Source organism: Sclerotinia sclerotiorum, genomic scaffold, assembly GCF_000146945.2.
Source record: "Sclerotinia sclerotiorum 1980 UF-70 scaffold_1 genomic scaffold, whole genome shotgun sequence".
Classification (NCBI taxonomy): domain Eukaryota; kingdom Fungi; phylum Ascomycota; class Leotiomycetes; order Helotiales; family Sclerotiniaceae; genus Sclerotinia; species Sclerotinia sclerotiorum.
The window spans coordinates 1,220,502-1,247,466 of NW_001820835.1; the positions used below are offsets into that span (position 1 = coordinate 1,220,502).

Genomic DNA, 26,965 nt, shown 5'->3' on the forward strand with positions numbered 1-26,965 from the left:
CCGCGTCCTCGTTCCTCCTTAGCTGCGCCCCTCTCCTCCCTCTCCTCCCTTCCTCCCTTTCCCTAAATCCTAAATTATCCACTATCTACTAATCCACTAATTACACAATATTTACTCCTTACTCCTTACTCCATCCATCAAGTATATATACATATACATACCTAGATATATAAAGAAGAAAAGAAGTAATTAGTTATAGATAGGTAAGTAGGTAGAGAATACAACTAATAAAAATGACCAAATTTAATCTAATCAATCTACTCAAAAAGAAGAAAAAAGGGCAAATAAGCAAAAATTATAAACTCCACTCATACACTCGCACTCGCACTCGCACTCACACACCACAACTTCAAACATCAAACATCAAATATCATACACTCATCCACTCAACCCAAAAGACAAGAAGTAGGTAGGTATCTTATTATAATTTTCTCTCACACATCACATCACATCACTTCTATTTCCCTTCCCTTCCCTTCTTCCCTTCCCATCCCATTTCAATTTCCATTTCTTTCACACCCTCCCCATCATCATTCTCATGCTATCCATTCCATTCCCTTCGAGCCGATGCAAAACCAATCAACCCATCCCTCATATAAATAATAACTCATTATGTACAAGTCCTAACATATCCATCCCATTCCATCCCATTCCATAAGATATCTGGATAAGTCCATCTCATCTTATCTCATGTGAAAAACATATCGCTCTCCCATAAAAACGCCTATAGAAATTTCGCCGTACCAAAAAAAGTAAAGAAATTACTCCACCAAAATGTTCATCATTCAATACCATGCCATATGATATAATTCCATTTGAACTTCTCTTAACTCATCATACCTCTCCAATCATTAATCACAAATTGATTTTTGAACGCGTTCATCACGAAACCGTCGTTCCTCCACAATCAGGAATCTTCACTCCATCCTTCAATACTCTATTGACATCCATGATACCCCAATGATCTTCCCAATTTTCATCTCCTGAATTATATTGAATCTTCCATGGTTCATCAAATGCTTCGAACCAAAAATAATTCGTTCCATTTGTAATGGCATCACAGACCCAATTTTCCATAAAGGTATTCAGTTCTGTTATTCCCGCTACACTACCCACAGCACATGTAGTAGCACCACCACAATCGGTACCACCTTGTGAGGGCCATCCAGTTTCCGAGATAATATTTTGAGATGCATTGGTTTTAAATGCCACATCATGATTTTGCCAAAAGTCCCATGTCCAACTAGCACCTTCTTCGGCAGTAACACCAGCGAAAAATGGATGAATATTAGCCATTACAAAGTCAACAGCGTTAGCGAGCTCCGCCGTCCAATTGTCCCCTAAATCTGAAGAGGCAATAGGAAGGTCAATACCACGAGATGTCATGTTAGCTTTAACATCTCCGATGATGGAGATAAGCTCAGTGGCAGTCATATCTTCTCTATAGAGAACCTCATTGCCAACAATAACACCAACAAATGAAGATGATCCATGTTCATCAAAGATATTGTAAAGTTGCTCAAGTTGACGAGTATTAGTAGTGGTGTTTGAATCCTGCCAAACACCTAACCAAACTTTAACGGTACCATTTAAACCTAATCGATCAATAGCATGTAAAACCATCTGCGTTTGGTTACAATCGGTACCATAAAGACGAATGGTATTACTGAGTTGTGAGAGGACAGCAACATCTCTTGTAACATTGTTTTGACTTGCTGGATAACTCAAGCAAGCGGGATATTGTGTATACATAGGAGTATAATCGATTCCAGGGAATACCTTGTGCAAGTCAGGGTTATTCAATAATTTTTTGATCTCCGCCGAATCCTTATTAAGATCGCCATTTTTTGAAGCATCGGTTGATGCGGATTGTCCGTTCGCGGTCGAAGCTTCAGTTGTATCTGAATTTGAACCTGATTTTGCATTTCCCGAAAGGGTACCACCAACAGCTCCTCCAATGATTGCCGCTACTATCAGAAATCCAACCAGTAGAGCAATCCATAACCTCATCTTCTTATTACCACCCGGTGGTTTCCTTAACCATTCGTTCTTTTCCAGACTGAGGTCGTAATTTTCCGGCCCATTAAATCCGTTCTGTGCATTTGTAACATTATTATATTGTATATTTTCCCCATTCTTCTTTCCAACAAGTCCACCTAATGTCACTATCACTCCACCACCTGCCACAGCTTTCCCTCCTGGAGGTGTTCGTGTTCCACTATCTGACATTCTAGTTAGACTTAACACAGAAGATCTATTAGCTCGTCTATATCCCAAGCCGTCGTCTCCGTCGTCTGCAATTGTATTAGGGTCGAATTCAACAAGTTCTGGGTCAATTGCCCTTGAGTATCGATTATATGGGTAAGGAGAATCCGAATATGGATCTGAAGGATTTCGACCAGAAATAGTAGAACGTGAAGAAGGAGTTGAAATTCCGGTGGGGAAAGCAGCAGCATTTAAAGGAGTGAGAGATGATGTTGATGCATCTTGTCGTGGGAACGACCGTTGGAATGGAGGCTCTTGGTATGAAGGTTGTGTTGGATCATAACCTCTCACGGTTTCCACACCACTTTCCCTGGCATTTGAATTTGCGACACTCATGGCAACGCCGTTGATACCACCTGCGGCTTGATTCCCGAAATTATCGACTCCCGGTGTCACGTTTGAAAATTCGGGTATGGTGTTATTGTTTTGATTTCGTATCCTAGATTCCTGACTAGATTGTGATGATTGATGTGGTGGAGGAATTGGTGGACTATCTATTATCGGGCTCACAGGTTCCACTTCCCCATAGTTCTGCCGTGAATGTAAAATTGAAGCAGAAGAATTTGACATTCCAATCTCTTGGGCAGGTGATCCTTGAGTTTGTGAGATTAAATGATTGGAGTTTGGGTTTGAGTTTGAATTTGAGGCGAAGTTTGAAGGATTGTGCGGTGGTGGTTGTGGTGAAAGAGATCTCGATGGAGTTGTTTGTGGAGATACAGGTGAGGAAGGATCGTGATAATTATGAGTATCTTCTAAAGAATATCGTGACATTATGGGAAAAAGAAAGAGGGAAGAAAAGGGAAGAAACTGGGAAGATAGGAAGTTTGAAACGGAATTGTAGCCTTTCGTTTCGGATGATCTTTTCCCTCTTTTTCCAAGTAAAAGTAGGTAAGGTTGATGAGAATCCCACTTGTTTTTTTTTTGGCGATGGTCAAATGGGATCTGGGTTTGTGCTGGTGGTGGTACTTTGAAGTTTGGATTTATGTGGGACAGTTGGTTTCTTGTCCTCGAGGCATTTTGGTGTACGGAGGTACGGTGTATTGTAATTCTTCTTATCGATGAAATGTGAAAGCGCAAGCAAGCAAGGATAGAAAAAAGGTTATTTATCAACTTGAGGGTAATACGAGAACTTGTGAATTGTCCTTTACTTACAAAATACTTTATTTTATGTCGAGGACAAATTGATTGAATGAAGTTTGACTACCTCTAGAGTAGAACCTCAATCAAACTTCAATAATACTGTATGCAGGTAATCTTCAATGAAGAATACAGTATTTTCCAACCTCAAATAAAAAGCCAAGTAAAAGAACAATGAATGCTCGAAACGTTATACCGTTGTAACTTTACCATCATAACCAAAACCATCTCGATTCTCGATTCTCGACTCTCCACCCATCCATCCTCTAGCATCATCCTCCCATGCATCTCCAGCCAAAACCAAACACGAGCTTTACCTAACACCGACTTTATCCACACTCTCGTGAAATGATTGGTAAAAAGCCGCGTGCATGAGGCTGGTGCAGTTGGTGAGGGAAAAGACGAGAGTGGAGTAATGAATCTAATGATGAGACTGTAACAGGGAACTTATTCTCTAAATCCATTAGCTCCTGCTAATCTTTATATCTGCTTGGTTGAATTTTGCCTTGGTTGGCTTAGAGATGAGAGATCCAACCACTCAGTACCTGGGTATGTATCAGACAGACCTGCATGGACTTGTGAAACAATCCATCCAATCCCATTTTGTAAATCCATTTCAGATACCTGCAATACCTACCTACCTATTACTCTGTACCTTCCTACTCCAAATAAAAAAGTTCCTACTCTATACAAGTATCTTCAAAGTTCAGCATCCCCAATCGCCCCTCTCCTCTACCAGTACCATGCAGTAGTCCTCCGTACCATACCATTCATGATTCCACCCACCCAAATTCCCCACCCAAAACTCGCCGCAGCATCAACCCAGCCTCTTTTCAAAGTTTCCCTTCATCAGGAGACAAAGATATCATATCATATCATATCATATCACACCTACTCCATCCATACTCAATACCTAGGTACTCAGTGCACACTGCACACAAACAAACATTATACCGAAACTCCAAACACTCGCACAAACAAAGTGGAGAGATCCATCCATCTATCCTCATCCTCAAAAGACCCTCTCATCTCATCCCATCTCATCTCATCCCATCCCATCTCATAAATACAAAGGTACTCCATGAAAAAAACCAAAAAGCCCAAGAAACCTTGATTAATACCCCTACCCTTTTACCCCTGTCTCCAACAAACAAAACTAACTACTCCTTACTCCGTATATTAAACAATAATGATGACATTTGTTTCAGATGATGAAGTTTATCGATATATCTATGCTCGGTGTACGGAGTATATCTTCTTTTTTTTTTTTTTAGGTTTGGGTTGGTTTGGTTTATAAATAGTATATTTTGATATATGAAGAGCTTGTAGATAGATATACTCGTCGTGAAGTTATGATGCGATATTGTTGTATTTTGTATACTTATATATTTCTTTACTAGTTATATAGATACCTACCAAGATACGTAAACGGTGATAAAAGATATAAAGAAAGAAACGTAAGAAAGAAAATAAACAGTTCATTCATTCATTCATCCATTCATCCGTCCATTCATCCATAGGTATATATGACAAACCTTCTCTTAACAGCTCAACTCAGCCTCCTCGAGTACCTACTACCTACATACATACCCCGCAATATAGTAAAAATTACCATACCTACTACATAACATTACATACCTACAACTACGTAAAAGAACCCCTCACTCACCCACCATCCCAATCCCTTCCACTCCCCTCCAACCCCATCCAAAGCAATCTCTATTCCATACCTACCAAACCAACAACCAGAACCCCATCTACCCCATCTTCTCATCCCCATAAAATAAGCCTTCCCTCAGGTGAAACTCAAACTCCCACTCCCACTCCCACTCCCACTCCCGCTCATCCAAACATCCAAACATCCAAACATCCAAACAAACATCCAATCATCAGACCACCGCAAAAACACCGAAACCATGAGCAGCCAGGCAAAAGCATTCAGAGAATTGATTGGTGTACCAGCATCTACTGCTTCCGTGCAGGATAGTGTATTGATTATAATTGATGCGCAAAATGAGTATGTTTGCGATATTTTATTTTATCTTATCTTGCTAGCTAGCTAGGTACCTAGCTGTAGATACTTTAATCTATCTATAAATAAATATATACTAATATCCACTTTACCAGATATGCAAAAGGCCACCTAAAAGTCTCCCAAGTTTCCTCATCCCGCAAAGCCATCTCGAGTCTTCTCGAGAAATATCGCGCAGCAAATGGAGCTCTCGCACATGTTGTCCATCAAGTACCAGCCGGTGCTCCGGTCTTCACACCCGATACCGAGCTTGCCGAGGAATTCGAGGAACTTACTCCTAAAGGTAGTGAGAAAGTAATTGTCAAGCAACACCCGGGCTCTTTCACAGGAACAGATTTAGAATCTTTTATAAAAGAGACCGGTAAATCAAAGGTTGTGTTGACGGGATATATGGCACATGTGTGTGTGAGTACTACCGCTAGACAGGCGGCTGAGAAAGGATATGAGGTTTTGCTTGTCGAGGATGCTATTGGGGACCGAGATATTCCTGGAGTAAAGGCGGAGGAGTTGGTCAAGACGGTTTTGGCGGAGTTGGCGGATGCTTTTGGTACTGTAGTACAGTCCAGCGAGATCAATTAAGATCTCGTCGCTCCGAGTTGAGAGCATGCCTCGGGTATTCTGGTAGATATGAGGTTTATTGCTTGTGAAGCCCAGCTTCGGCTATATCTCTTATTCAAATCTTCGGTTTATTCCGCCAGTATATTTTCGTGTCCGAGAAATCATGTCGAAGTTGTGGAAAATTTATCACTTCGCAATCTTTAACCATATCATCTAGATGTTGCCCCAAAGTTTCTGTACTCGTTGATCTGTGAAATGTTAATGTCTGCCAACAAAGATGCGCTATGAAACTTACAAGTATAATCTAGAAAAATTATCCATATCTGTTCCTATAAGAACAGCTGGTTGAGGTCCTGAACTAATCGTCTTGTAAACTGGTCCATAACAATGTATCGCATATACTAGAGTATCCTCTTTAATATGATCAAATGCTAACGGGTCATCTACCACTATTCCAGCCAAAGAAATCAAGAACTCCTTGTCAGTTTCTGTATATTGAGGATCTTGAAATACGCATTGTATTTTATCCGCACCAATACCACCTAAAACTCTATCAGTAATGTCCATCCACGACTCCCAACCAAACTCACCCAACTCTTCCAAAATCATCATCAAGGCCGCCAATTGCGTAAAACTACTCCTCCTCCCTTCTCTCCTCGCACTTTGTAAACTTCCCAGCCCCAAACAAACCACATTCTTCACCGCACCCTTTCCCTTCAATACCCCCTTCAATTGTTTCGCCGCTTCACTACTCTCCCATTGTTTCCCATAATACACCAAATCGTCCCTCATTTCCTCCACCGTCCTCTCAATATACGCAACTCCATCCTTCACAAAATCTCCCGCGTGCGTCCATGCTTCTCCACTACTGGCTTTCTTTCCTCCTCCTATAACATGTGTCCAGCCCTCTCCATCCTCTACTTGTTTCCTCTTCATAGGTTGCACAATCTTTTTTGTTTTCTCCGCTCCGTTCATCACTACATCTCCGGTATCCCCCGCTCCACTCTTCTTTTTGCGATTCGTATGCGGCATTGCTGTTTCTTCCTGTGCAAATCTTATCGTCCTTGTCCTTGACCCGAGGGAGGCAAAATTCAACGTAAGCAGGTATGTCGTAGGTTACGGCCCGCAGAGCAAGATTCAGCCCCTCGGAGAGTATGTGTATGTGTATATGTATATGTAAGTAAGACCACTTGCGCAAGTGTTTGAAGAAATGCAAACGCCTCACAGATGCCTAGGTATGTAACAATAGAACACCTAAGCCACGGGAACGAAAAAAACCCTTCGTCTCCAAACCTCTGGCTTTCTATATGTTCGAAGATTGGTAGTTCGTGCTAAGAAATTAGTCAGATCGAGATCACTGCAGAAAGTATGCGTGATTCTTCAGCCTCCACGACTACGAAACGTGGAAGTCTTTTTTTGTTTGGTTCGGATTTAATTTATTTATTTATTTATTTGGAGGGCAAAAATATGTGTTGCAGGGTTTATTTTTAGATAATGAATGGAGGGGCAGATCAATCGATATGGCAGAAAGTTGCACCGCCTTTTGGTGTTCAATCCGGAGCTGTTCAAACTTCGAGCCCCATGATTGATTGTCATTCAATTCCTGTTGGGGTCCATTTGAGTTCTTGGGGCCCGAAAAGTGACGTGAGAAGCCGGACCACAAAGCCGAGTGAAATGAAATGATCATCAAACCGACCTCAAGGCTCAATCATGTCACGTACAAAGTACACATCTTTCAGCGCTTGCACTCATCGATGTGATACAAAAAGTCTAGAATTAAAGGATATTTTTTTGACACAGTCGTGGTATAGTATCACTACATTACTACCTTCCTTATTCCACGCAACAGAGGCGCAAAGAGAGGTCGTACAACATCCGATTCGCAAGCCGTGGATGGACTAAACCTTGCAGATTGTAGAATTGGTGTATCTCGAAATCTGGAAATCGATGAGCAAACTATTTCAAAAATAACATGTAAAGATGCAGCCTTGTCTTGGCTATGTATGGAGTAGATGCAAGTGCATTGGCATGGGAAGGGAAACTGGTGTAGAGAACGAGGACGGGGAGTTGTTCTTTTGAAAATTACTTGAATTGTTTTTACAAGTTGGTTCTATATTCAGCTCGGTTCTTCTTCATTTACATTGGGTTGGATTGATGTAATGCTGTGCCAGAGGGGTGTTCCGTTTCAAATTGTATGGGGGTTGAGTTGGGTAAAAATGACATGGGAGACGGACGGGCTGATCACCTCTTTTTTGAGCAAGCAAGCAGATAAGCAGACAAACAAACATCCATTCAATTTAATATCTGGATTATTGCATTATCTGTCGGCATCTTTTCCCGTTATTTTCCAACGCACATACCGGTAAAACTCCCATATTAATGTCTTTTGTACCTGCTTCCCATATGCACAATATTCTTCCAAAATCCATTTTCCCTTTATTCCTATTCGCATTCAAATAGTCCATACAAATCTATCTAAAATCAAGAGATCATCGAGAGTCTCACAAACCTCAACCAATCCGCATTTTTCAATCCCCAGTTCATCCGGGCGCTTACATCAAATCTACCATTAGCCGGAACCCCTGTTTTTCACTTCCACTGCACATCAAGCCATCACCCCACAACCAATCAATGACCAATGCACCACACCCATATTCCCACATCTGCATCGACTCAATCGACAAATGAATGCAGCTCATCACTCGCAATATTGAAAGTTCACTTCCTACTATTCCAAACAAAGTATAACTCTTCCGTCTCCCATGCATACATTGTCCATATCAATCAGCTCCTCTCATATTTAATTGGTCATGCACTTTAAACGCCCCCTGGAAAATCAGCATATGCAACCTGCATCAACACATCTGGTCAGGCATTGTCAGCGCGAATTATCAATGCTTTCTTCCATTATTCAAATACTCTACGAGTCCAACTGTGGCCCGGCCGAGAAATGAGACTTTTTGCTTTGCCTTACATTGACGTATTCCTGATCTTTGTGCCATTTCTTCCTCAACGTTAAAGGAACTCTTCCATCTAGTGATGTTCTAATAATTGTTTATTTGTAACTTATTCTTTACGAAAAGAGCAAGAAAACGAGAGACTTAAACGCTTGAAATCGAATACCTGTATACTTCTTCCTCACAAGCTGAATCTTGATTGCAATATCCGAAAACATATATACGACGAATACCCAGTTCTTGAAAATCTCAAATTCCTTCCTTCGACTCGGTTACACACATATTTTAACGATATCACATACATACATACATACACAATCAATATGTTTACGACGAGAATATTATCCCTCCTTGCGATAGCGACGAGTGCGTTGGTGCAGGCACATACGGTTATTACATATCCAGGATGGAGAGGAGATAATTTGATTACGAATGAGACTTTTCCTTATGGAATGCAATGGATGTATCCTTGTGAGTAGAATTTCCTTTTCTATCTTTGAAGCTTTCTGCTTGAGTTTGGATGTTGGTTTGTGACGGATTTGGTGTATTGTATTTGCATAGATGGATGGTTCGTTTTCGAAGCTATCCACATATCCAATTCTTTCATCCATCCATCCACATCTCCTACCTTCCCTTCCCCTTCTTCCTCTCCGCCTCCTCCCTCTCTCTCCCCATCCCCTTCAACCTTCACCCTTTCACTAACCCACCCAGGCGGCGGCATGCCAACCACCACCAACCGAACCCTCTGGCCCATCAAAGGAGGCGCCATCGCCGTCCAACCCGGCTGGTTCCAAGGCCACGCCACAGCCTTCTTCTACATGAACCTCGGATTCGGTACTGATGGTCCCGACAATGGTCCCCAAAACATGTCATTCCCAATGATATCCGTCATGCAAATTATCGGCCCTAGCAAGAATCCTTACCCAGGAACATTTTGTTTGCCGCAGGTACCATTACCAGCTAATACGACGGTTAACGTGGGAGATAATGCAACGATTCAAGTAGTTGAGACGGCAATTCACGGAGCGGCTCTTTATTCGGTATGAAATTTTTCCTTACCTCTTCTTCTCTCATTTCCCCCTTCCTTCCCCAAATCATCCCCAAGAAAAACCACAAAACCAAAACCAAAAAAAATATCTAACAAACCCCAAAGTGCGTAGACATAACCTTTGCAGACCCCAAAGACGTAGCCGAAGTAAACAGTTCCAACTGTTTCAATTCCTCCGACATCTCCTTCGCAAACGTGTACACCATCAACGACGCCTCAGCACCAGGTACCTCTCGCTCATCTGCCACATCGGGTACGTCTGGTACGTCTGCTGCGCCGCCTAGTCGTTCTATGTGGGTGGGAAGTTTGGCCGCGGTGTTGGGGACTGCTATGTGGGTTTTGTTGTGAGGGGGGTATTTTGGATGGGGGATGTTGGGATATTAGGATATTGGGGAAGAAGGTGGAGGAAAGGGGGGACGGGGAGAATGTAGATATACTATACTGTGCTGATATGTTGTGATATGATATGATAAGTCTTACGATGTGGATGAAATATACGAAATGGGTGGGATAATTTACAGATCAGATCAGATCAGATCGAAAGGGATCAAAATTGGATAGGATCAGCGAGATTTTTAAAACTTCAATCAAGTAAGTGAAGAGTTAATAGGAGGAATATGTATACCACAAACTTACGAGTTTGATATTTTTTCTTTACGGAATTTAGGGAATTAAACTATTATTTATTTTATTTTATTTTATTTTACAAATTAATTAATAAATAACAGCCAGGTATTAAGAAAGTAAAATAATAAAATAAAATAAATGATTTTTTATCTTATATCTCTTACATTTTTTAATTTAATTATAATTTTAAAAACAAAAAGATTAATATATTTATAAATAAATTGTTTACACAAAAAACAAAAAAAAATAAAAAATAAAAAATAAACAGAATTAACGTAACTTATGGTGAACCGGGTCATATGGGGAACCGGGTCACATTTAGCCCATCACTGACTTCAAACCCCAACAAATTTTGCTATGCATACCGAATCACCTCTTACGCCTTCTCAAATTGAAGAGAAGATACAGAATGCTATTATTGCACTTCAATTGAAGGACTTTAAATCAATTAGAAAGGCTGCAGAGTATTTTGAAGTTCCTAAGTCAACTCTTATAGCTAGGGTCGCTGGAAGGAAATCACGTACTCAATCCCACGAAATGGCTCAAATTCTTTCAAACGCAGAAGAAAATACTCTTGTACGATGGATTTCACGACTTACCATCACTGGATTCCCTGCTACACCTATGTTGGTGAAGGAAATGGCCGACGAAATTCGTCTTCGACGTATTCAGGTCGCATCATCTCGAATTCCTACCTCGATAGAAATTCCACCTATAGGCCACGAATGGATCTATAGATTCCAAAAACGACATCCAGAACTTAAAACATGCTATTCACATCAATTAGAGTCTAATCGGACTAAAGAGGCAACTCCGGAGAATATTCAGGCTTGGTTTGATACGTTTCGTACGCGTCTCATTGAACGAAAGTATGAATTAGATGATATATATAATATGGACGAAACCGGATTTGGAGTTGGAAGTACTCAAAGTACGTGTATTATAGTCGATTCTACTCAGAAATCGAATTGGAAAGTTACAGCTGGCAAGCAAGAATGGATAACTGCATTTGAATGTGTCAATGCAGCTGGAAAGGCTCTATCACCTATGATCATTTTCAAGGCTCAGAATACGAATTCTGCATGGATTCCAAAGGACACGCCTCAAAGCTGGCAGTTTTCTACGAGTACGAATGGATGGACCTCAAATAGTCATGGATTAGAATGGCTAAAAAGGGTTTTCGAACCAGAATCCAAGAAAGTGTCAGGTGACCGACCTCGACTTTTGATCATGGATGGCCATTCAAGTCATATTACAGGCAGCTTTATTGCTTTCTGTATAGAGAAGGAAATCGATTTACTTATATTATCTCCTCATTGCTCCCACTTGCTTCAACCACTTGATATTACGGTGTATGGGCCAATGAAACGATATCATGCTTTAGAGGTCGATCGATATTCTCGAGCTGGTGTAAAGCGAATTCAAAGAGCTGAATAGGTAGAACTCTTTCAAAATATTAGAAAAAAAGCACTGAATTCTTCTAATATTAAAGCTGGTTGGAGAGGAGCTGGTTTAGTACCTTTTGCCCCACGAAAAGTACTCGATTCATTACCATTTAACTCCTCCCAGCAACCTTCTATTCCACAAATGAGAATGTCCAATCAAGATCTAGACTTATCTATACTCAGGAGCTCTCCTCCAGATGGGACAGAGCTAAGGCAAGCAAATCAAACCTTTAATAAAGCTCTAGCAGATAATGATTCTCTTGCATCACCAACTCGTCGATATGCCAAGAGAATGACTAGGCTTGTAGAATCTCAAAATGCTGAGATAGCCCTACTTCGGAAACAGCTCGCTGATGCTCAGGAAGTAATTGAGACTCGAAAGAAGAGAACTAAAGGCAAAAGAGTCAAATTACAAGGTCAATTTGTCTTTAGTAGTGAGGAAGTACTGAAAATGGTACGTGAGGCGGAGGAAAAACCGAAGGAGAAAAAGCCACGAGGGCGACCACGTAAACGTCCAATTGAAGAATTAGAAGAGGAGACTGAAGAAGAAGAGCCAGAGAGTAGTTCAAGTGATTTAGAGTTGGAATTGGATGAATGTGTAGCTCGTAGAACAAGATCACATAGAGAGAATTGAATTTTGTGACCCGGTTCCCCATATGACCCGGTTCACCATAAGTTATGTTATATATCAAATCTTAAATTAAAGAGGAAAAGATAATAAATGATATTTATATATAACAATAATAAAATAAAATATCTAACAAATGCGCTATTGTAAACGAGCTAAAAGCAAAAGAATTTACAAATAGAAAAAAGCCCAGCTATACACGCCTCAAATATCTTTAATTCAATTCATTTCGTTCATATAATCATTAATCTTCGTGTTTTGTGTCAAGTCCTCCCTCCTCCCTGCCTGCACCCAACATCTCCTTTCCGCTCGCCAGTTTTAGCAGCCAGTTCTAGCCTCCTATATAACTACGCAAGTAACTCTCGAATTTCTCTTACCACATTCTTTACCCGAGGATCACTAGCCTTCTTCAAACAAGCATCTACAACCCCCAAAACACCATAAACATCCTTTCCAGCCTCTCGAATCTCCTCTCCTACACTCAACACCGTCCCTAATCCCACCAATCCTCTATATACCACTTCACTATCCACCTGTGTCTTCAAGATATTTGTAAGAGTATCCAACACGGCGAGAACTTGTTCGAAATCCGGGTCCTTTTCAGTAAACAAAACTGCATAGTTTATATAAACAGTTGTAGCAGCTACCAACAAATTCCTATTGGTAGATGTCTTAATAGCGTCCTTCATAAAGACATTAACTTTATCGAAATTGTCTTGAGCTAATTGACGACCTTCAGGAGAATCAAAAAGGTTGGCAAAACCACGAACCGACATCATGATGTGATTTTCGGATGGAGGTGAATTCTCTAAAGCGGCTTGTGAAAAAACGTCGATTATACTCCAGCCGCCAGAACTACGATAATTTGCAGTCTCGGGGGCAATGGCTAGGAGACGCAGAAGATCAAGTCCAGCGAGTCGATCTTTATAAGGCCAGTGAGTGGAGAGTTTAATAGCTAGATCGAGGCCTCCAATAACAGATTGAGAGGTTTTTGTAGCGCCGGCGGATTCGAGATTTTTTCGAAGTTCTTGAAGAATTTCGAGCTCGTCAGGATTTAATGATATACCTTTTTGACCGTTCGCAATCAACTCCTTATTGACTTCTTCGATTTTCTTTTGCATCTTGGGTACTGAAGCCACAATGATTGAAAGATACTCTTTTTGTGGGAGAACCTTTGGCGGTGGAGGGATATTTACAGGCGCTGAGCTCTCCCCCTCTCCTGGTCTATATCTTTGATCACTACCCCATGCATCCGGTCCAGAACTTTCTTGAGTTTGGCCAATTGTAGCCCCTTGGGTATTAGTTGTGATAAAATTGGCTACTTGCTCTAAGTAGGTTACTGGAAGCTCATTATTTGCGATGAATTTTGTGGCGGCTTCATAAGGATTCTGGGATAAGTTATAAGGAAGCTTGAGAGAAGGTTTGCCATCCTCAATATCAACATCAAAAACAAAATCATACTCCTTTCCGAGGTATTCAACTTTCTTCCCACTGCTTCCAACAGCATCAACAACAGTTCCTACATTTATCCATTGGCCTTGGGCTAAATGATTGTTAGCTTACAATTGTAGATCGAGTAGTAGGTTACTTACAACTAGACCAGGTATGTGCAGTGACAGCTCCATTCAGCTCACGAATCATTTGAACTTGTCCTTCTTTGGTGCCACTTTTTTGGGTAAGGAATTCCGGTCCAGGAAGCTTCTCCTTGTTAACTTCTGGTAGTGCTTGTTGAGGTATTGATGATTCCTTCACTGAATCTTCAAATAATTTTGTTGTCTCCGCATCTGCGAAACGCTCCGAATTTCTTGTAAAGACTCTCACCACTCTATCACTTGCTCCTGATACAACATCCCCAGTTTCCTCACAAACAGCTACACCCCATACCGAAATTGCTGGATGTGTGATCGTTTGGATACATTGACCATCTTTCCACACTCTTAAGGTTCGATCTTCACCAGAGCTGATGATTTCTCCAGAAGGTGTCGAGGCAATTGAATAAATGAAGTTCTCATGTCCATGTAATTCTGCCACTTGGCTACCGGAAAGAGTCCACAATCTGATTACAGCATCATTTCCCGCCGATGCGAAATCTGCCCCTGATGGATGACCTTTGGGTAACCTGCAAAGAGCTCGAACAACATCTGCACTTCCTCGAATAGTCCGCAGTAATTTACCACTAGTATGAAAGACTCTAATGAGTTGATCCGCACAAGCAGTTATTACAGTTTCCGAATCTATAGCAAGGACCGCCCAAACACTACCCTCATGTCCTCTTAGAACAGATTCACACTCCCATTTCCCTAATGGCCATATTCTTGCTTCCGCATCCCAACTTCCACTGATTATAAATCGTCCAGCTGGGTCCACATCCAAAGCACATATATTATGACTGTGTCCTATAAGTAAAGCTTCCGCATTATCTTCTGGTTTTCTCGAAGTTTGTCGAACTTCAATAACTGTGTCCTTTCCGCCGGAGATGACCAAACCATCTGGAAATTGAGAGCTCGGTGGTAAATATGCGACTGTATTTACAAAAGCTGTTGCATGAGAGGAAATGGTGGCATCGAATAGTGGTGGATTATCTGAAAGTTGTTTCCATAATCGTACAGTTCCATCTCTAGATGCTGATACTATAGCTTTTGAAGATGGAAAGGCTACAGCTCGAACCTAGATTGAAAAGTAACATATCAGTATATGTTGCTGTCACCAAACATTCAGGTTGACCTTGTTGGAGAGTGGAGTACTGTATCATCAACTTACATCATCTTCATGACCTGCCAAAGATGCAGATAACTTGTATTCTGCCATAATTAGTACTTAGTTGATTGAAGTTATATGTGTTGTTTCTCAGGATTGGCACAATTATAAAAGGTGGTTGTTATGTCATAGAACAATGGGAGTTGTTATAGTTCCATGTTTGACTATAAGCTTCCTTAGATTGCCCCTCTGTGATCTACTAAGCAATGAGCCATGTGCGGGTAATAGCATAGTTGTAATACTTATTATTAGTGTAGAGTGTAGTGCTCAGGTGCTGGAACGGCACGTACCTACCCTGTAATGGTAGGGTGTTGGGTGAGCCAATCACTAACCAATCACTAAGCACCCACTAATCAATCACTAATCATCACTAACCAATCACCAACAAGTCACTAACTGGCACTCCCAATCCCAAAGATGATTGCTTACTCATCCATTTCTTCATTGTCATCCTTATCCGGAGTCGGATTAACTGTAATTCCAGAAATGTTTATGGGTCTCTTAAGATATTAGTGGAAATAAATAGCTTAATTCTTGACCTCATGAAACAATCAATCACAATATCCCCCCCCGAACAGGCTTTCTTTGCTCCTTTCCCCTTTTCTTTTCACATTGAGGAAGTTGTCAAGTATTTCAATCTCATTCGAGGTCACTTCATCAATCATTCCACCTCTTAATCAATATCTTACGAAATTAACGACTTTAACGAATCTTCTTGAATATCAATCATTTTCTCCTACATACATAGAGCATTCGAATCAACCCTCTTGAAAGTGCGGTCTCTCCCACTCTTTCGACGCACCGTTTAAACCACCCACGACGACAAAAAGCAATCCTTCTTCTCTTGAAACATAGCATACATTACAGCACAATCTTCGGTTATCAGTACAATTTCAGAATCTTATACTTCAATTCATACATAGAAAGATGGCGGGGCCAGAGAACACTAAGCAATACGTCCCTTTGACATGCCATGGTCACTCAAGACCTGTTACGCATATCAGCTTTTGTGGTTTCGTGGATGGAAAGGATGACGAGTATTACATGATATCAGCATGTAAAGGTATGGCACATGATTATCCGGAGAATTGGAAGCATGGACATGTCTAATTCACTATACTAGATAACAACCCTATGTTAAGAAGTGGTATTAATGGCGATTGGTATTATACAACTAGAAATTTCTCACCGCAAGACACTAATTGATGGTTTAGGATTGGTACTTTCTTTGGACATAAAGGCGCAGTTTATCAAGCTAGACTTTCTCCAGATGCCAAATATGCTGCGACTGCTTCGGCAGATTTCACTGCGTAGGTGATTTGCGTCGATTTGGATTGACTGGCACTAATGGTTTGTATAGGAAAGTCTGGGATACATACACTGGAGAAACTCTCTATACTATCCAACATCAACATGTTGTTCGAGCTGTCGCATTTCCTCCCGAATCAGGTACCACTCTAGCGACGGGAGGAACTGATAAGAAACTTTTTATTTTCGACCTCGCGAAACTCAATTCTTCCGGCGCAAATGGCACAACTTCTAATGGCAATGGAAGCGACACTAAGAGCATTTCACAAGATGATGGTTTCGAGATTGGCCCAGGTGTTCACAAAGGCACAATCAAGGCGGTTGTTTGGACTCAGGATCCCAATATCATAGTTACGGCTGCAGACGATAAAGTTATAAGATGGTGGGATTTACGTTCGCAATCCGTTGTTCAAGAACAAAAGGTAGATGGTGATATTGGTTCATGCGAGTTTAGCAACGTTGCATCTGGACCAGGAGATATTGGTGGAGGATTACCTATTTTATCGATTGCTGCTGGCAAGACTCTGTACTTTTATGGTGGACCAGCTGCAAACACTCTTATCAAGAAAGTTGTCTTGAATTATGAGGTTGCCAGTGTAGCGATTCATCCACTTCAAAGGAAATACATCACTGGCGGAATTAAGGATACATGGGCGAAGGTTTATGATTTTGATTCTGATCAAGAACTTGGTATGTTTTATTATCCCAATCGAATAAAATCTTACTAACAATATTAGATGTTCACAAAGGTCATCATGGTCCAATCTGGAGCATCAGTTTCTCTCCCGATGGAAAATTATATGCTACGGGCAGTGAAGACGGTACGATTAAGATGTGGAAGAATTGTCCTGGTTCCTTTGGACTATGGAGAGCGGAAAGTTAAGAGGTTGTAATAGATACGGAACAGGCTCAAAGCATACTACTGTACAATATTGATCCAAGCTTTAAGTGCGTATGAAAGCGCACCGCTATATTGAGCGAGGTACACTACACGACTTGTATCGAATGGTTTAGCGGAAGGATGAGATCCCAAAGCGCCTTTAGATCAATGGATGAATAAATAAAATTCACCTAATATATCAATACCATGAATACGCGTATTTTATGTGACGAAATCGATATGAATAGAATAGAGTAGAAGAATCGCATTCCCATCTAATATTTTAAGATCTTAAGATTACATTCATTAACACCCTAAAATATAATTTCCTTTCCCTCATTCAGTTCATTCATTCAAACGATAGACAATCTCTCATTATCGTATACATAAGTCTTGTATACTATTTGAGAGAGAGAGAGAGATTATTAAATATGGAGTATACTATTGAATAATTACATCACATCACAACTCTACCATCCTACCCACAACTACCTACCTAGCTAATTAATCTAAGATCTTTCTTTCGTATACATATACTTACACATAAACCCTTCTCCTCACACTCACACACATAATAACAAACAAAATTAAATTTACACATTCATAAAATAATATTCCTATCCTATCCTACCTAACCTACCCTACCTATCCCCTCCTATCCCTATCCCTACCTAAAACTACCTCTCCTATCCAATACTATACTATCCCATACTACCTACTACCAACTACCTCCAACCCCAAATCCTATCAATGTACTCGTAAACCAAATCATTACTTTAACGACCTGGAGCAAAACAAAGAGTAGAATCTGAGAAAAAGCTAAGCTAACTAGCTACGCGCGAAAAGAGAGGGGGGGAAAGACAAACAACAACAACAAAGAATACAAAAACGCAAAAAAAGGTACCATTGAATCATTCATCATAAATTCATCATTAATCAACGTCCCGGTCAGTCATCTTTCTCTCTTCTCTTCTCTTCTCTTTTCTTCCTTCGTTTCTTCTCCTCTCATTCGAATTCGATCACTCAGTTGCTTTGCTCTCTTCTCTTATTCTTCCCTCCCCTGCTGCATATCCTTCTTTACTTTCTCTCCATCACAAAACAATAATCCTATCCATAGGAAACTCTTCCCCTTTAAAGAGGCCGAGAAAAGGAAATGACACACCACAAAGTGTCTAGAACAATCAATAATTACTCCAACACACCTCCCTTCCTTATCCAACAAATCCTTACCCCTTCCAACCGATTAAACCAAGGTCGTACAACCATATCAAAAGATTAAATGGAAAACTTCATCTCGCAAATTCTTTCGTCTTTCACCCCTTCGCAGGAGCATTATCAGCCACTAGGCCTCACCTTTCCCTTTCTATCAGCCAATGCTCTATCTTTAGTAGCAAAAGATGATGGCTATGTCAACTCATGACCAAACTCAAAGCCAAGCATCTCCTCCATTATCAGTTCTATTCTGAGCAAAACTCAACTTCATATCAATCTTAGGCGGTGTGCTTTCCACCAGAGCACCAGCTGCTTTGCTTGGACTGGCATTCTTCCGCACTGGACTTCTGTTGTCAGTACTAGGACCACATCTCACATCTTTTGTCTCCCAATCATCTTCAATTGCAGCGGCAACCCAACATCTCAATCCCGCATGAACACCACCATAAAATTTCTCCTTGCATAAGCGCAAAGTAGATCCCATACATTTTTCCCAACCGGAGACTCTCAGTTCCTCGCGGACCTGGTTACGTTCCTCAAGAGTGGGTAAGGATGCAATGCAGCCATTGACGATGTCAAGGTGAGAAGCGAGATAATTAGTTGCATCCCACTCAACACCACCAACATATGGTGCGGCTGGAACCGGAGGAAGTTCTTGTGGGAAGTGCTTAATCATGTAAGGAAGATCGGGAGGTAAATCATTCAGTCGTTCTGGAGCATGGCGCGAATCTGGACGAGGGATGACGTTGAGATTGTGAAGAAAGATCCAAAAAACTTCTTTAGTAACGTTAGTTACTTCTTTGCACCAAACACGATAAGGGCGTTGACGACGCATATCGAGAACAAAATCCACAGGGCGCTGTGATTCGCTTGGTTCTGGGTCACGAAGATAGGAGAGAAGAAATCGTGCTCTGGTTGCGCGCTCGCTAAGGGTAGCTGATTTGAGGTAAGTAAATAGAAGCGAAGTCACAATATTTCGAGTAGTGAATTCCGCCGGTCCCTTTTTCTCTTCATCAAATAGCATGTGAATCAGTGCGGGAAAGAGAGTCTTTTGAATAATGTTGAGATGTTGAAGAGCCAAAGCCGTGGTTGAAAGTGCTTTCAAGCAGAGCAAAACCTCATGAAGCAAGGCATCTTCATGCTCCTCTCTGTATATGGTCAGCTATCATACTCTTGCAAAAGCAACATGTTTCAACAAACCTCCATTCGACTTCCATAGTCCTGTGTAATAATCCCACTATCTCTTCCATTCCACCTTGACGAACGAAATTATCAGTCCAAGCCACCGTCTCATTTCGTAATAAAAGCCTGAGTTTATGCAATCTTCCAACTTCGACCAACTCTGGTTTCTGGACCTTTCTTAAATATGCGACAAAATCATCTGGTGTTTGACCCTTGGCCTTGGCGATCAAATTCTGTGCTACTTGAGCGCCAGCAGAAGTAAGTGATTTACTTCCACTATTCAAAGACTCGGTAGATTTCTTGTTTCCCACCACCCCTTCTGATTTCTTGTCTTTATCGCCCGGTCGTTCCTTACTGGTTGACCTGGAGAGAGTAAATGTTCGGCTTCTTGGTCTCTTCTTCTTCTTCACTTCCGGTACTTCCTCCTTCTTTCCATTTTCGCCACTCGTGTCGCTGCCATGACTAGCCGGCCTAACAGATTTCGCAGCGGCAGTTTCAGCCCAATCTTGTTTTATGAAATCTTTCTTCATTGATTTAGCAAGATTCCTCATCTTCCCGCGTTGATGTTCTGGAATATTCCGCCTGTCCAACATAGCTTCGAACTCGGCGTCGATATCTCTATCATGGAGGGGTCTGTCGGGTCCAAAGTTCGCGGAGGTCGGTGTTTGTGCCGGAGTATATCCTCCACTATCACCTCTTGCCTTTGCCGTGAAGTTTGAAACGGCTGCCATGACTCGAGATCCTCGAGTGCTGCTGGATGTTTTAACGGATGCGACTGACGTTTCGGTACTCGATCGTTGGAAACTTGGTCTTGGCCTCAAGTCCATCGAAGTCCGAAAATCAAAACTCTGTTTCTTTTCATTCGAGACCTGCCGTCTTGGAATGTCAACACTGCATCTGTTTTTATTTTCTCCACTCATCTTCCTCTGAATGTCTTGGATACTGAAACTGCTGGGTAAATATGTGGAATGCGGCCGTGATGATCCACCTTCTCGGTTTGTAAGACTCGGTTGTGTATTTGGTCCATTGTAGAAGTTTCGTTGTTTACTGGGGGAATAATTCTCAGGTGTATAGAGATCAATTTGATCCTCTAGAAACTTTCCTCCCAGAGGTTGTTTTGTGAACATGTCACTCGAGAATTGTGAATATATCGGTGGTCGCGGAGAACGCGTTGTGGATTCTGGGACAGGTGATGACAACTCCGGGGTTTGGTTCTCCTTATCTTTCGAATTCCGTTGCGCGAGCTCTACATCCAGCTTAAGATTCTTCGACGACCTCGGGCGCGTAAGGAGACCAACAAGACTTGTCGAAGACTTGGTCTTTTTAGGTTTTGTCGGGGACTTCTCTCGAATTGATGTTCCCTTGTTATAATCCTTCACCGGGCTTGCCAGTGATTTGAGCGACATTGCACTCAATGTTTTCTTGTGCAGTCCCTTACCCCCTATACCGGTCTTTGGTCGTAATCCTTCTTGCTGAGAAGTCGTGTAAGGTGCCAAGATGGAAGAAGTTTGTTGATTTCGTTGAATGTCCGCGAGAGCGCGATGGTGGGTATAATCCGTCGGCGATGGCATATCTTCGAAGGCTGGAGAAGCTACAAAAACGTCATTTGGTGAAGTGGTAGGTGAAAGAGCTGATCCTTCCGAAGGGTTGCGCTTATGAATAAAAGCCTTCAATACAGATGCTGTCTTTGGGCGCTTGGAATGTATTGATTCTGGGTAGGGGAAGCTGGTAGCCATGATGAAAGCAATGAAGGCAATGAATGCAATTGAATGGATTGATTTAAATGCTACATGCGAAAACGGTAAAAGCAAAAGTTTTGTTGTGTTATGATTACTGCAAATAAATGCTAACTCATGATAAAGTAATACTTGATAAAAAGTAAAGGGTATGTAAGTATGGATGGATGGATGGGTTATTGGGGGTTGATTGAAATGAAATTGTTTTAATGATTTCTTGTGGTTCTTGTGGTGGAATAATGGTGGAATGGTCAAGGTCAAATGGTCAAATGGGCAATCAATCAATCATTTACCCAGTAACTGCTTGTTTAGACCTGTTTTGGGTGGTGAGTTGCTACGGGCAACAGTGAAAAGGAAAGTCGCGAGTTCATGTGCGCAATTGATTCGAATGACAGCAAGAACACCAATGAATCGAATGTCCTCCAAATTACTCCAAAATATATCAATTTAAATCCCAAAGAGGTCATTTTACCTTTTTTATTATTCCTAATCATCCTCCGTATTCTCTATCTATTCCTACCTAATCATCCCCCGTACTCTCTCTCTATTCCTTACTCCTTACTCTTCCCGTCATCCTTGAATCAAATATTCCAACCTTTCCACTTCCTCCGTACAATCATTACTAGGTACCTAGGAAGCTACTAGCTAGGTAAGGTTTATTCACTTACCAAGCTTTGAGATTCAAATCGGAAGCAGATATTCAATAATTTGATGGGTCTCGCCTACTTGGTCCTACTTTAACCCCAAACTTCTATCGAGGGACCATTTGTCCTTGTATCATCTAACCAAAAGATGGTTAGATATCTGCTCCATATCTCATCTAAACCTTCCTAAACAAACATTTAAATCGTCACCCAACATGAAATGAAAAACGAATTCCTTCCCTCCGTTTTTACCATCTACCAACTAAATACTCCCTTTTGCCGATCGAATCCACCTCTCAATTGACTTTCGGGTTTAATGAGTTTCCCTTGCAAAACGGTAAATTTCACAATACCCTCACAATCTTCTGGTTTCACTCTGGCGAGCCACATACATTGGGCTGCACCCTTCTCATCTTCTTCGCCAGGTACAAGCCTCGAAGGCATAACATCTCCATCGACGTTGGCCCTTTCAACAGCATCCAACCCAAACGCGTCGGATCTTCGGTAGATCATGACGTTTGCACTATATTTGTGTCCGCCGACGTGAGATATAAAGTAGATGCCAACCCCTCCTGGTCGATCATCATCAAGATCTCGGAAGAGCCCAAGAGGCCTTAGATGCCTTTCGAATTCCTTCTTCAGTAATGGCGCACTTTGTCCACATCTTGCATCTCGAGTTTTTTGTGAGCAAAGAAGAATGAGCGCGCGATGTGGTGATGGTCGAGATGTAAGCTGTCCTACGGATGGAAGAGGGTCGGGAAGTGACTTGGGTATCGAAATAGGCCCCAGAGGTGTCGTATTGGTAGGAGCTTTGTCGATGAACTCTGTTATCAGAGTTGGTACCGATCGTGGGGTAACGTTCTCGATTACGATAAATGCAGGCAATAGGACAACGGTCGTAGGCTGCGAGTAATCTGCGGAATGCGAAGGAGTGGGTATATTCGAGGCTGATAGCATAAGTTTCTATGGTGGATCGTCAGTATGTCCCAAAGCGCAATAGCGTATGATTTCGATAGAAGAAGGCTCACTAACCCCATTGCTTGGTTTAACAGAAGCATGGTCGATTGCTTGCATCACACTCCCCTTCTCATCGGCGACATCCCTTACCCAATCCGACTTTCCTGTCGCAACCAGAATATGTGTACTCCACCCTTTAACATGGCCATATAACTTATCATCCTCATCTATCTTAAACCCCTTTGGATATTTTACATGACACGATTCGCAATCATGATCACAATCGTCTCCATCTACAGCCGGGTCAACTTTTGGGAATAGATTCTCGATTGGAGTATTTCCGGATGGAGTTCCTGGAATTGGAGTGGATTGACCCGAGATAGTTTGCTTTGCCGTGTCCAAAAATGATCTGAAAGTAGAGGCCATACTTCTCTTGATGCGTGAGGTTGGCGCAATGGCAGTTATTCTGGTGGCAGACCTGCTGGTTTTATTTCCATCGCTCGACATTTTGTGGGGTTGCGTACTGCATATACTGAATCGTGATTGGTTGCTAGCTAGTCGTCATAACACGGTGAATAATCGGTGAATAGACGGAAATGCAAGTGAAAAGTGGATTTCTTTATCAGATCCGCTCTAGAGTTTATCTGATGGCTTGTGATTGTTTACAGAGAACGGGAGGACATGCGGAGTACGAGCAAGAAGAAACCAAGGTACGAATGGTCATGAATGTTAAATGTCAGCAATTGCAAATTGAAATTGATATATGAAGGGAAAAGGTTTTATTAATACGTTCATTTATCATTATTACTGTCTGACATGCTACATATTCCATCTTGGAGATAAGAGATAATTCACTGTCGGCATTTTCTCATGTCCGCATTGTATGTCCGCATTATGCACTTCGGTGTTTTCAGAGTCCTTGCACTCACTCCTTCGGTCCCGAATCAAATTATCAATTGATCCTAACTGATGCCAACTAACAAAACTGCAACATCATCTCACATGATTGGCCACAATCCCAATCATCTAATAATCTAATCTAATCATGCCACCCAAGATCATCTTCTTCGCAGGAGCCCCTTCATGCAACTCACTTGATTGGGACGAATCAAAACTTCTATCTGACTTTACTGAACCCTTCATTCATTTCCTCCATCTCCCTCGATCATATCCCAACTCTGCACCACGGAATAACACCAGCGTATTGGAATCTTCCACACCATCAAACTTCGGACCTGACTGGCGCGAACTTCCTCTCGATCGGAAACATCTTACTACAGGAGTTTCGCAAGATCATGCTTTTCATGAATATCCTTTCTATCCTGGTACCGCTGCTCATGCTTTAGATTTCTTTTCAACTACTACTTTTCTCTCCCAGTCACAGAATTACTCACAATCTCAATCATTAAATTACGATACACATCTCTCTACTAATAATGAGAATGAAAATCTTGACCAAGAACCTGTAGATGAAATCATCTCTCATTTCTACGAACATTCCTACGCCATCCACGATATTCCCTCTTCTCAAATCGCCCCTCATGATTCTTTCATCTCCTCTAATTCTGATGCTGGCACATCATTCTCAACTTCAAACTCACTATACGATTCCCAATCAGTCTTTCCACAATCGGAGGGAGAGAATGTTCAAATTCCCGTGGCGGGTCATGTAACAAATCTGAAAGATTTGCCTCATGCACAATATCTATCTTCAATCCATCCGCAAACCATGACAATTAATCTCATCGTGGGAATTATTTCCATCTCAGAACCGAAAGCAATAGCCACTAGAAAAGGAGGCGAAGTCTCACTCGTCGAGATTCTAGTGGGAGATGATACAAAAAGTGGCTTTTCGATTAATTTCTGGTTATCGGGAAAGGGAAAAGAGGATGTAAAGGAGATACTAGCAAATTTAAGAGTTCAGGATATTGTCTTGGTGAAGAATGTAGCTCTAGGTAGTTTTAGGGGAAAGGTTCATGGTCAGAGTTTGAGGAAGGATATGACGAAGATTTGGTTGTTGTATAGAGAGAAAATTGATAGGAGTGATGTGGGGGGTTGTTATGGGAAGAGGGAATTGGAGGGAAGAGAGATGGATGTGCAGTTGGGGAAGGTGAAGAGGGTGAGAGATTGGGTGGTGTGTTTTGTGGGGGTGGCGGCGGCGTCGAGAGGGAAAAGGGGTGTGAAGAGGAGGAGGGAGGAGCTTCCGCCGGATAGTCAGTGAATGGTTGCTTTAGACACGTAGACTGGTGGACTCGATATTATATATGCTAGAGTAGTATTTATAACTCGCTGGTATTCGTGAAGCCAGGGATATACACATGAATAATAGAAAGATATTCAAGTAAAACACGCAGGCATCTAATTATCTATTAATTTCCCTATACATATTGAAAACACGCTTAAAGTATTATAGTACTCTAATTACTACTGTAGATAAATTCGATGTGTTTTTTGGTATTGTAATCTTATAATGGGTTGGATGGAGTTTGTGTAGATGATGTTGTTGCAGTGAGCGGGGGTAGTAGGAGTTGTAGGAATTGGAATTGGAATGAGAATGAGAATTTGAATAGGTATGAGAGTGTGAATGAGACTGAGTATGAGAGTGTGAATGGTAATGAGAATGAGGATGGGCATGAGAGTTTGGATTGGGGAATATATTGTAAAAGGAGTAGGTCGAGATACGTGCATCCCGATAGTACGCTGTGAGGGGAAAATGGAAGAGAAAGTTGATTAGATTACATTTTAATATATCATTTAAGAGAATAATTGGTTTTATAATAGGTTTGGGGTTGGAGTTATATAAAGTAAAAGAGTTATGTAAAAAGTTGATTGTTTTTTGAAGAGGGAAGGGTAGAGGCCTTCTTTTATATCTAATTATCAGGGATTATGTGATTATATATATATGGAAACCTTATGCATGTGATTCTGAATCCCGACTTTCTCACAATATAAAGGAAAATTGTTGAAGCTTGCTATGAATGATGGGTGTGAAGTTTGGCTCGGAAATAGGGATGGAGGGTGAGAGGGAGAGGGAGATTCTTGGAGAGGGTTTGAGGTTTTTTTTCTTGGGGGGTAGAGAGGAGTGGGTGTGTTGAAGGAGAGATGGTGAAAGAGGGGTGGATTGTGTATGAGGAGGAGGAGGACGTGGATGAGGACTAGTTTCAGGAATATCCAAACTTAGGGATGATGGGTGAGAATGGATGGGAATATGAATGCGGATGCGAATTTACTGTGCAGCTCTGAAGTAATAATATTTATAAATCAATATATATCTAAAATAATATATAAGATAATTCCAACCTATCTGTGATTAATAATATGATTATAGTGGCACTATATACTTTACACTCGCAGTCACATAATCATATATTATCGGAAAACATAAAATCTTATAGTATTTTCTACTAATAAGTATCACCCCTCGCATCTATATAAATATAATATCATATAATATAATAGCTTTCCTTTATTCTGATATCTGATAGATGATAGCTAATAGATATAATACTAAGATAAGTATAAATATAAATATAATACACAATTCCATCCATAATTACCTACTAGGCACATAAACTGACAACAGCTCTCTCCG

At 41.2% G+C, this 26,965-nt stretch overlaps 11 protein-coding genes across 11 annotated transcripts; 6 read left to right on the forward strand and 5 right to left on the reverse strand.

Moving 5' to 3' along the window:
• Window positions 1-882: 882 nt before the first annotated feature.
• On the reverse strand, window positions 883-3,036 carry SS1G_00471 (hypothetical protein; the record flags this gene model as incomplete). Its single annotated transcript, XM_001598333.1, has 1 exon — window positions 883-3,036. One exon carries the CDS (start codon window positions 3,034-3,036, stop codon window positions 883-885), a length of 2,154 nt encoding a protein of 717 aa, XP_001598383.1.
• A 2,282-nt stretch (window positions 3,037-5,318) lies between these two features.
• On the forward strand, window positions 5,319-6,013 carry SS1G_00472 (hypothetical protein; the record flags this gene model as incomplete). Its single annotated transcript, XM_001598334.1, has 2 exons — window positions 5,319-5,419; window positions 5,530-6,013. 2 exons carry the CDS (start codon window positions 5,319-5,321, stop codon window positions 6,011-6,013), a joined length of 585 nt encoding a protein of 194 aa, XP_001598384.1.
• A 270-nt stretch (window positions 6,014-6,283) lies between these two features.
• Window positions 6,284-7,024, reverse strand: SS1G_00473 (predicted protein; the record flags this gene model as incomplete). Its single annotated transcript, XM_001598335.1, has 2 exons — window positions 6,284-6,534; window positions 6,583-7,024. The coding sequence occupies 2 exons, from the start codon at window positions 7,022-7,024 to the stop codon at window positions 6,284-6,286; spliced, it is 693 nt and encodes a 230-aa protein (XP_001598385.1).
• A 2,248-nt stretch (window positions 7,025-9,272) lies between these two features.
• SS1G_00474 (hypothetical protein) lies at window positions 9,273-10,345 on the forward strand (the record flags this gene model as incomplete). Its single annotated transcript, XM_001598336.1, has 3 exons — window positions 9,273-9,420; window positions 9,661-9,989; window positions 10,103-10,345. 3 exons carry the CDS (start codon window positions 9,273-9,275, stop codon window positions 10,343-10,345), a joined length of 720 nt encoding a protein of 239 aa, XP_001598386.1.
• Window positions 10,346-11,161: 816 nt separating this feature from the next.
• On the forward strand, window positions 11,162-12,061 carry SS1G_00475 (hypothetical protein; the record flags this gene model as incomplete). The annotated part of the gene is made up of 1 exon (XM_001598337.1): window positions 11,162-12,061. One exon carries the CDS (start codon window positions 11,162-11,164, stop codon window positions 12,059-12,061), a length of 900 nt encoding a protein of 299 aa, XP_001598387.1.
• A 300-nt stretch (window positions 12,062-12,361) lies between these two features.
• On the forward strand, window positions 12,362-12,703 carry SS1G_00476 (hypothetical protein; the record flags this gene model as incomplete). Its single annotated transcript, XM_001598338.1, has 1 exon — window positions 12,362-12,703. One exon carries the CDS (start codon window positions 12,362-12,364, stop codon window positions 12,701-12,703), a length of 342 nt encoding a protein of 113 aa, XP_001598388.1.
• Window positions 12,704-13,044: 341 nt separating this feature from the next.
• On the reverse strand, window positions 13,045-15,505 carry SS1G_00477 (hypothetical protein; the record flags this gene model as incomplete). The annotated part of the gene is made up of 3 exons (XM_001598339.1): window positions 13,045-14,240; window positions 14,290-15,364; window positions 15,458-15,505. 3 exons carry the CDS (start codon window positions 15,503-15,505, stop codon window positions 13,045-13,047), a joined length of 2,319 nt encoding a protein of 772 aa, XP_001598389.1.
• Window positions 15,506-16,381: 876 nt separating this feature from the next.
• On the forward strand, window positions 16,382-17,645 carry SS1G_00478 (hypothetical protein; the record flags this gene model as incomplete). The annotated part of the gene is made up of 5 exons (XM_001598340.1): window positions 16,382-16,517; window positions 16,578-16,617; window positions 16,669-16,764; window positions 16,815-17,452; window positions 17,500-17,645. 5 exons carry the CDS (start codon window positions 16,382-16,384, stop codon window positions 17,643-17,645), a joined length of 1,056 nt encoding a protein of 351 aa, XP_001598390.1.
• A 1,423-nt stretch (window positions 17,646-19,068) lies between these two features.
• Window positions 19,069-21,772, reverse strand: SS1G_00479 (hypothetical protein; the record flags this gene model as incomplete). The annotated part of the gene is made up of 2 exons (XM_001598341.1): window positions 19,069-20,002; window positions 20,055-21,772. The coding sequence occupies 2 exons, from the start codon at window positions 21,770-21,772 to the stop codon at window positions 19,069-19,071; spliced, it is 2,652 nt and encodes an 883-aa protein (XP_001598391.1).
• An 899-nt stretch (window positions 21,773-22,671) lies between these two features.
• Window positions 22,672-23,880, reverse strand: SS1G_00480 (hypothetical protein; the record flags this gene model as incomplete). Its single annotated transcript, XM_001598342.1, has 2 exons — window positions 22,672-23,379; window positions 23,449-23,880. 2 exons carry the CDS (start codon window positions 23,878-23,880, stop codon window positions 22,672-22,674), a joined length of 1,140 nt encoding a protein of 379 aa, XP_001598392.1.
• A 538-nt stretch (window positions 23,881-24,418) lies between these two features.
• SS1G_00481 (hypothetical protein) lies at window positions 24,419-26,079 on the forward strand (the record flags this gene model as incomplete). Its single annotated transcript, XM_001598343.1, has 2 exons — window positions 24,419-25,586; window positions 25,868-26,079. 2 exons carry the CDS (start codon window positions 24,419-24,421, stop codon window positions 26,077-26,079), a joined length of 1,380 nt encoding a protein of 459 aa, XP_001598393.1.
• Between the last annotated feature and the right edge of the window lie 886 nt (window positions 26,080-26,965).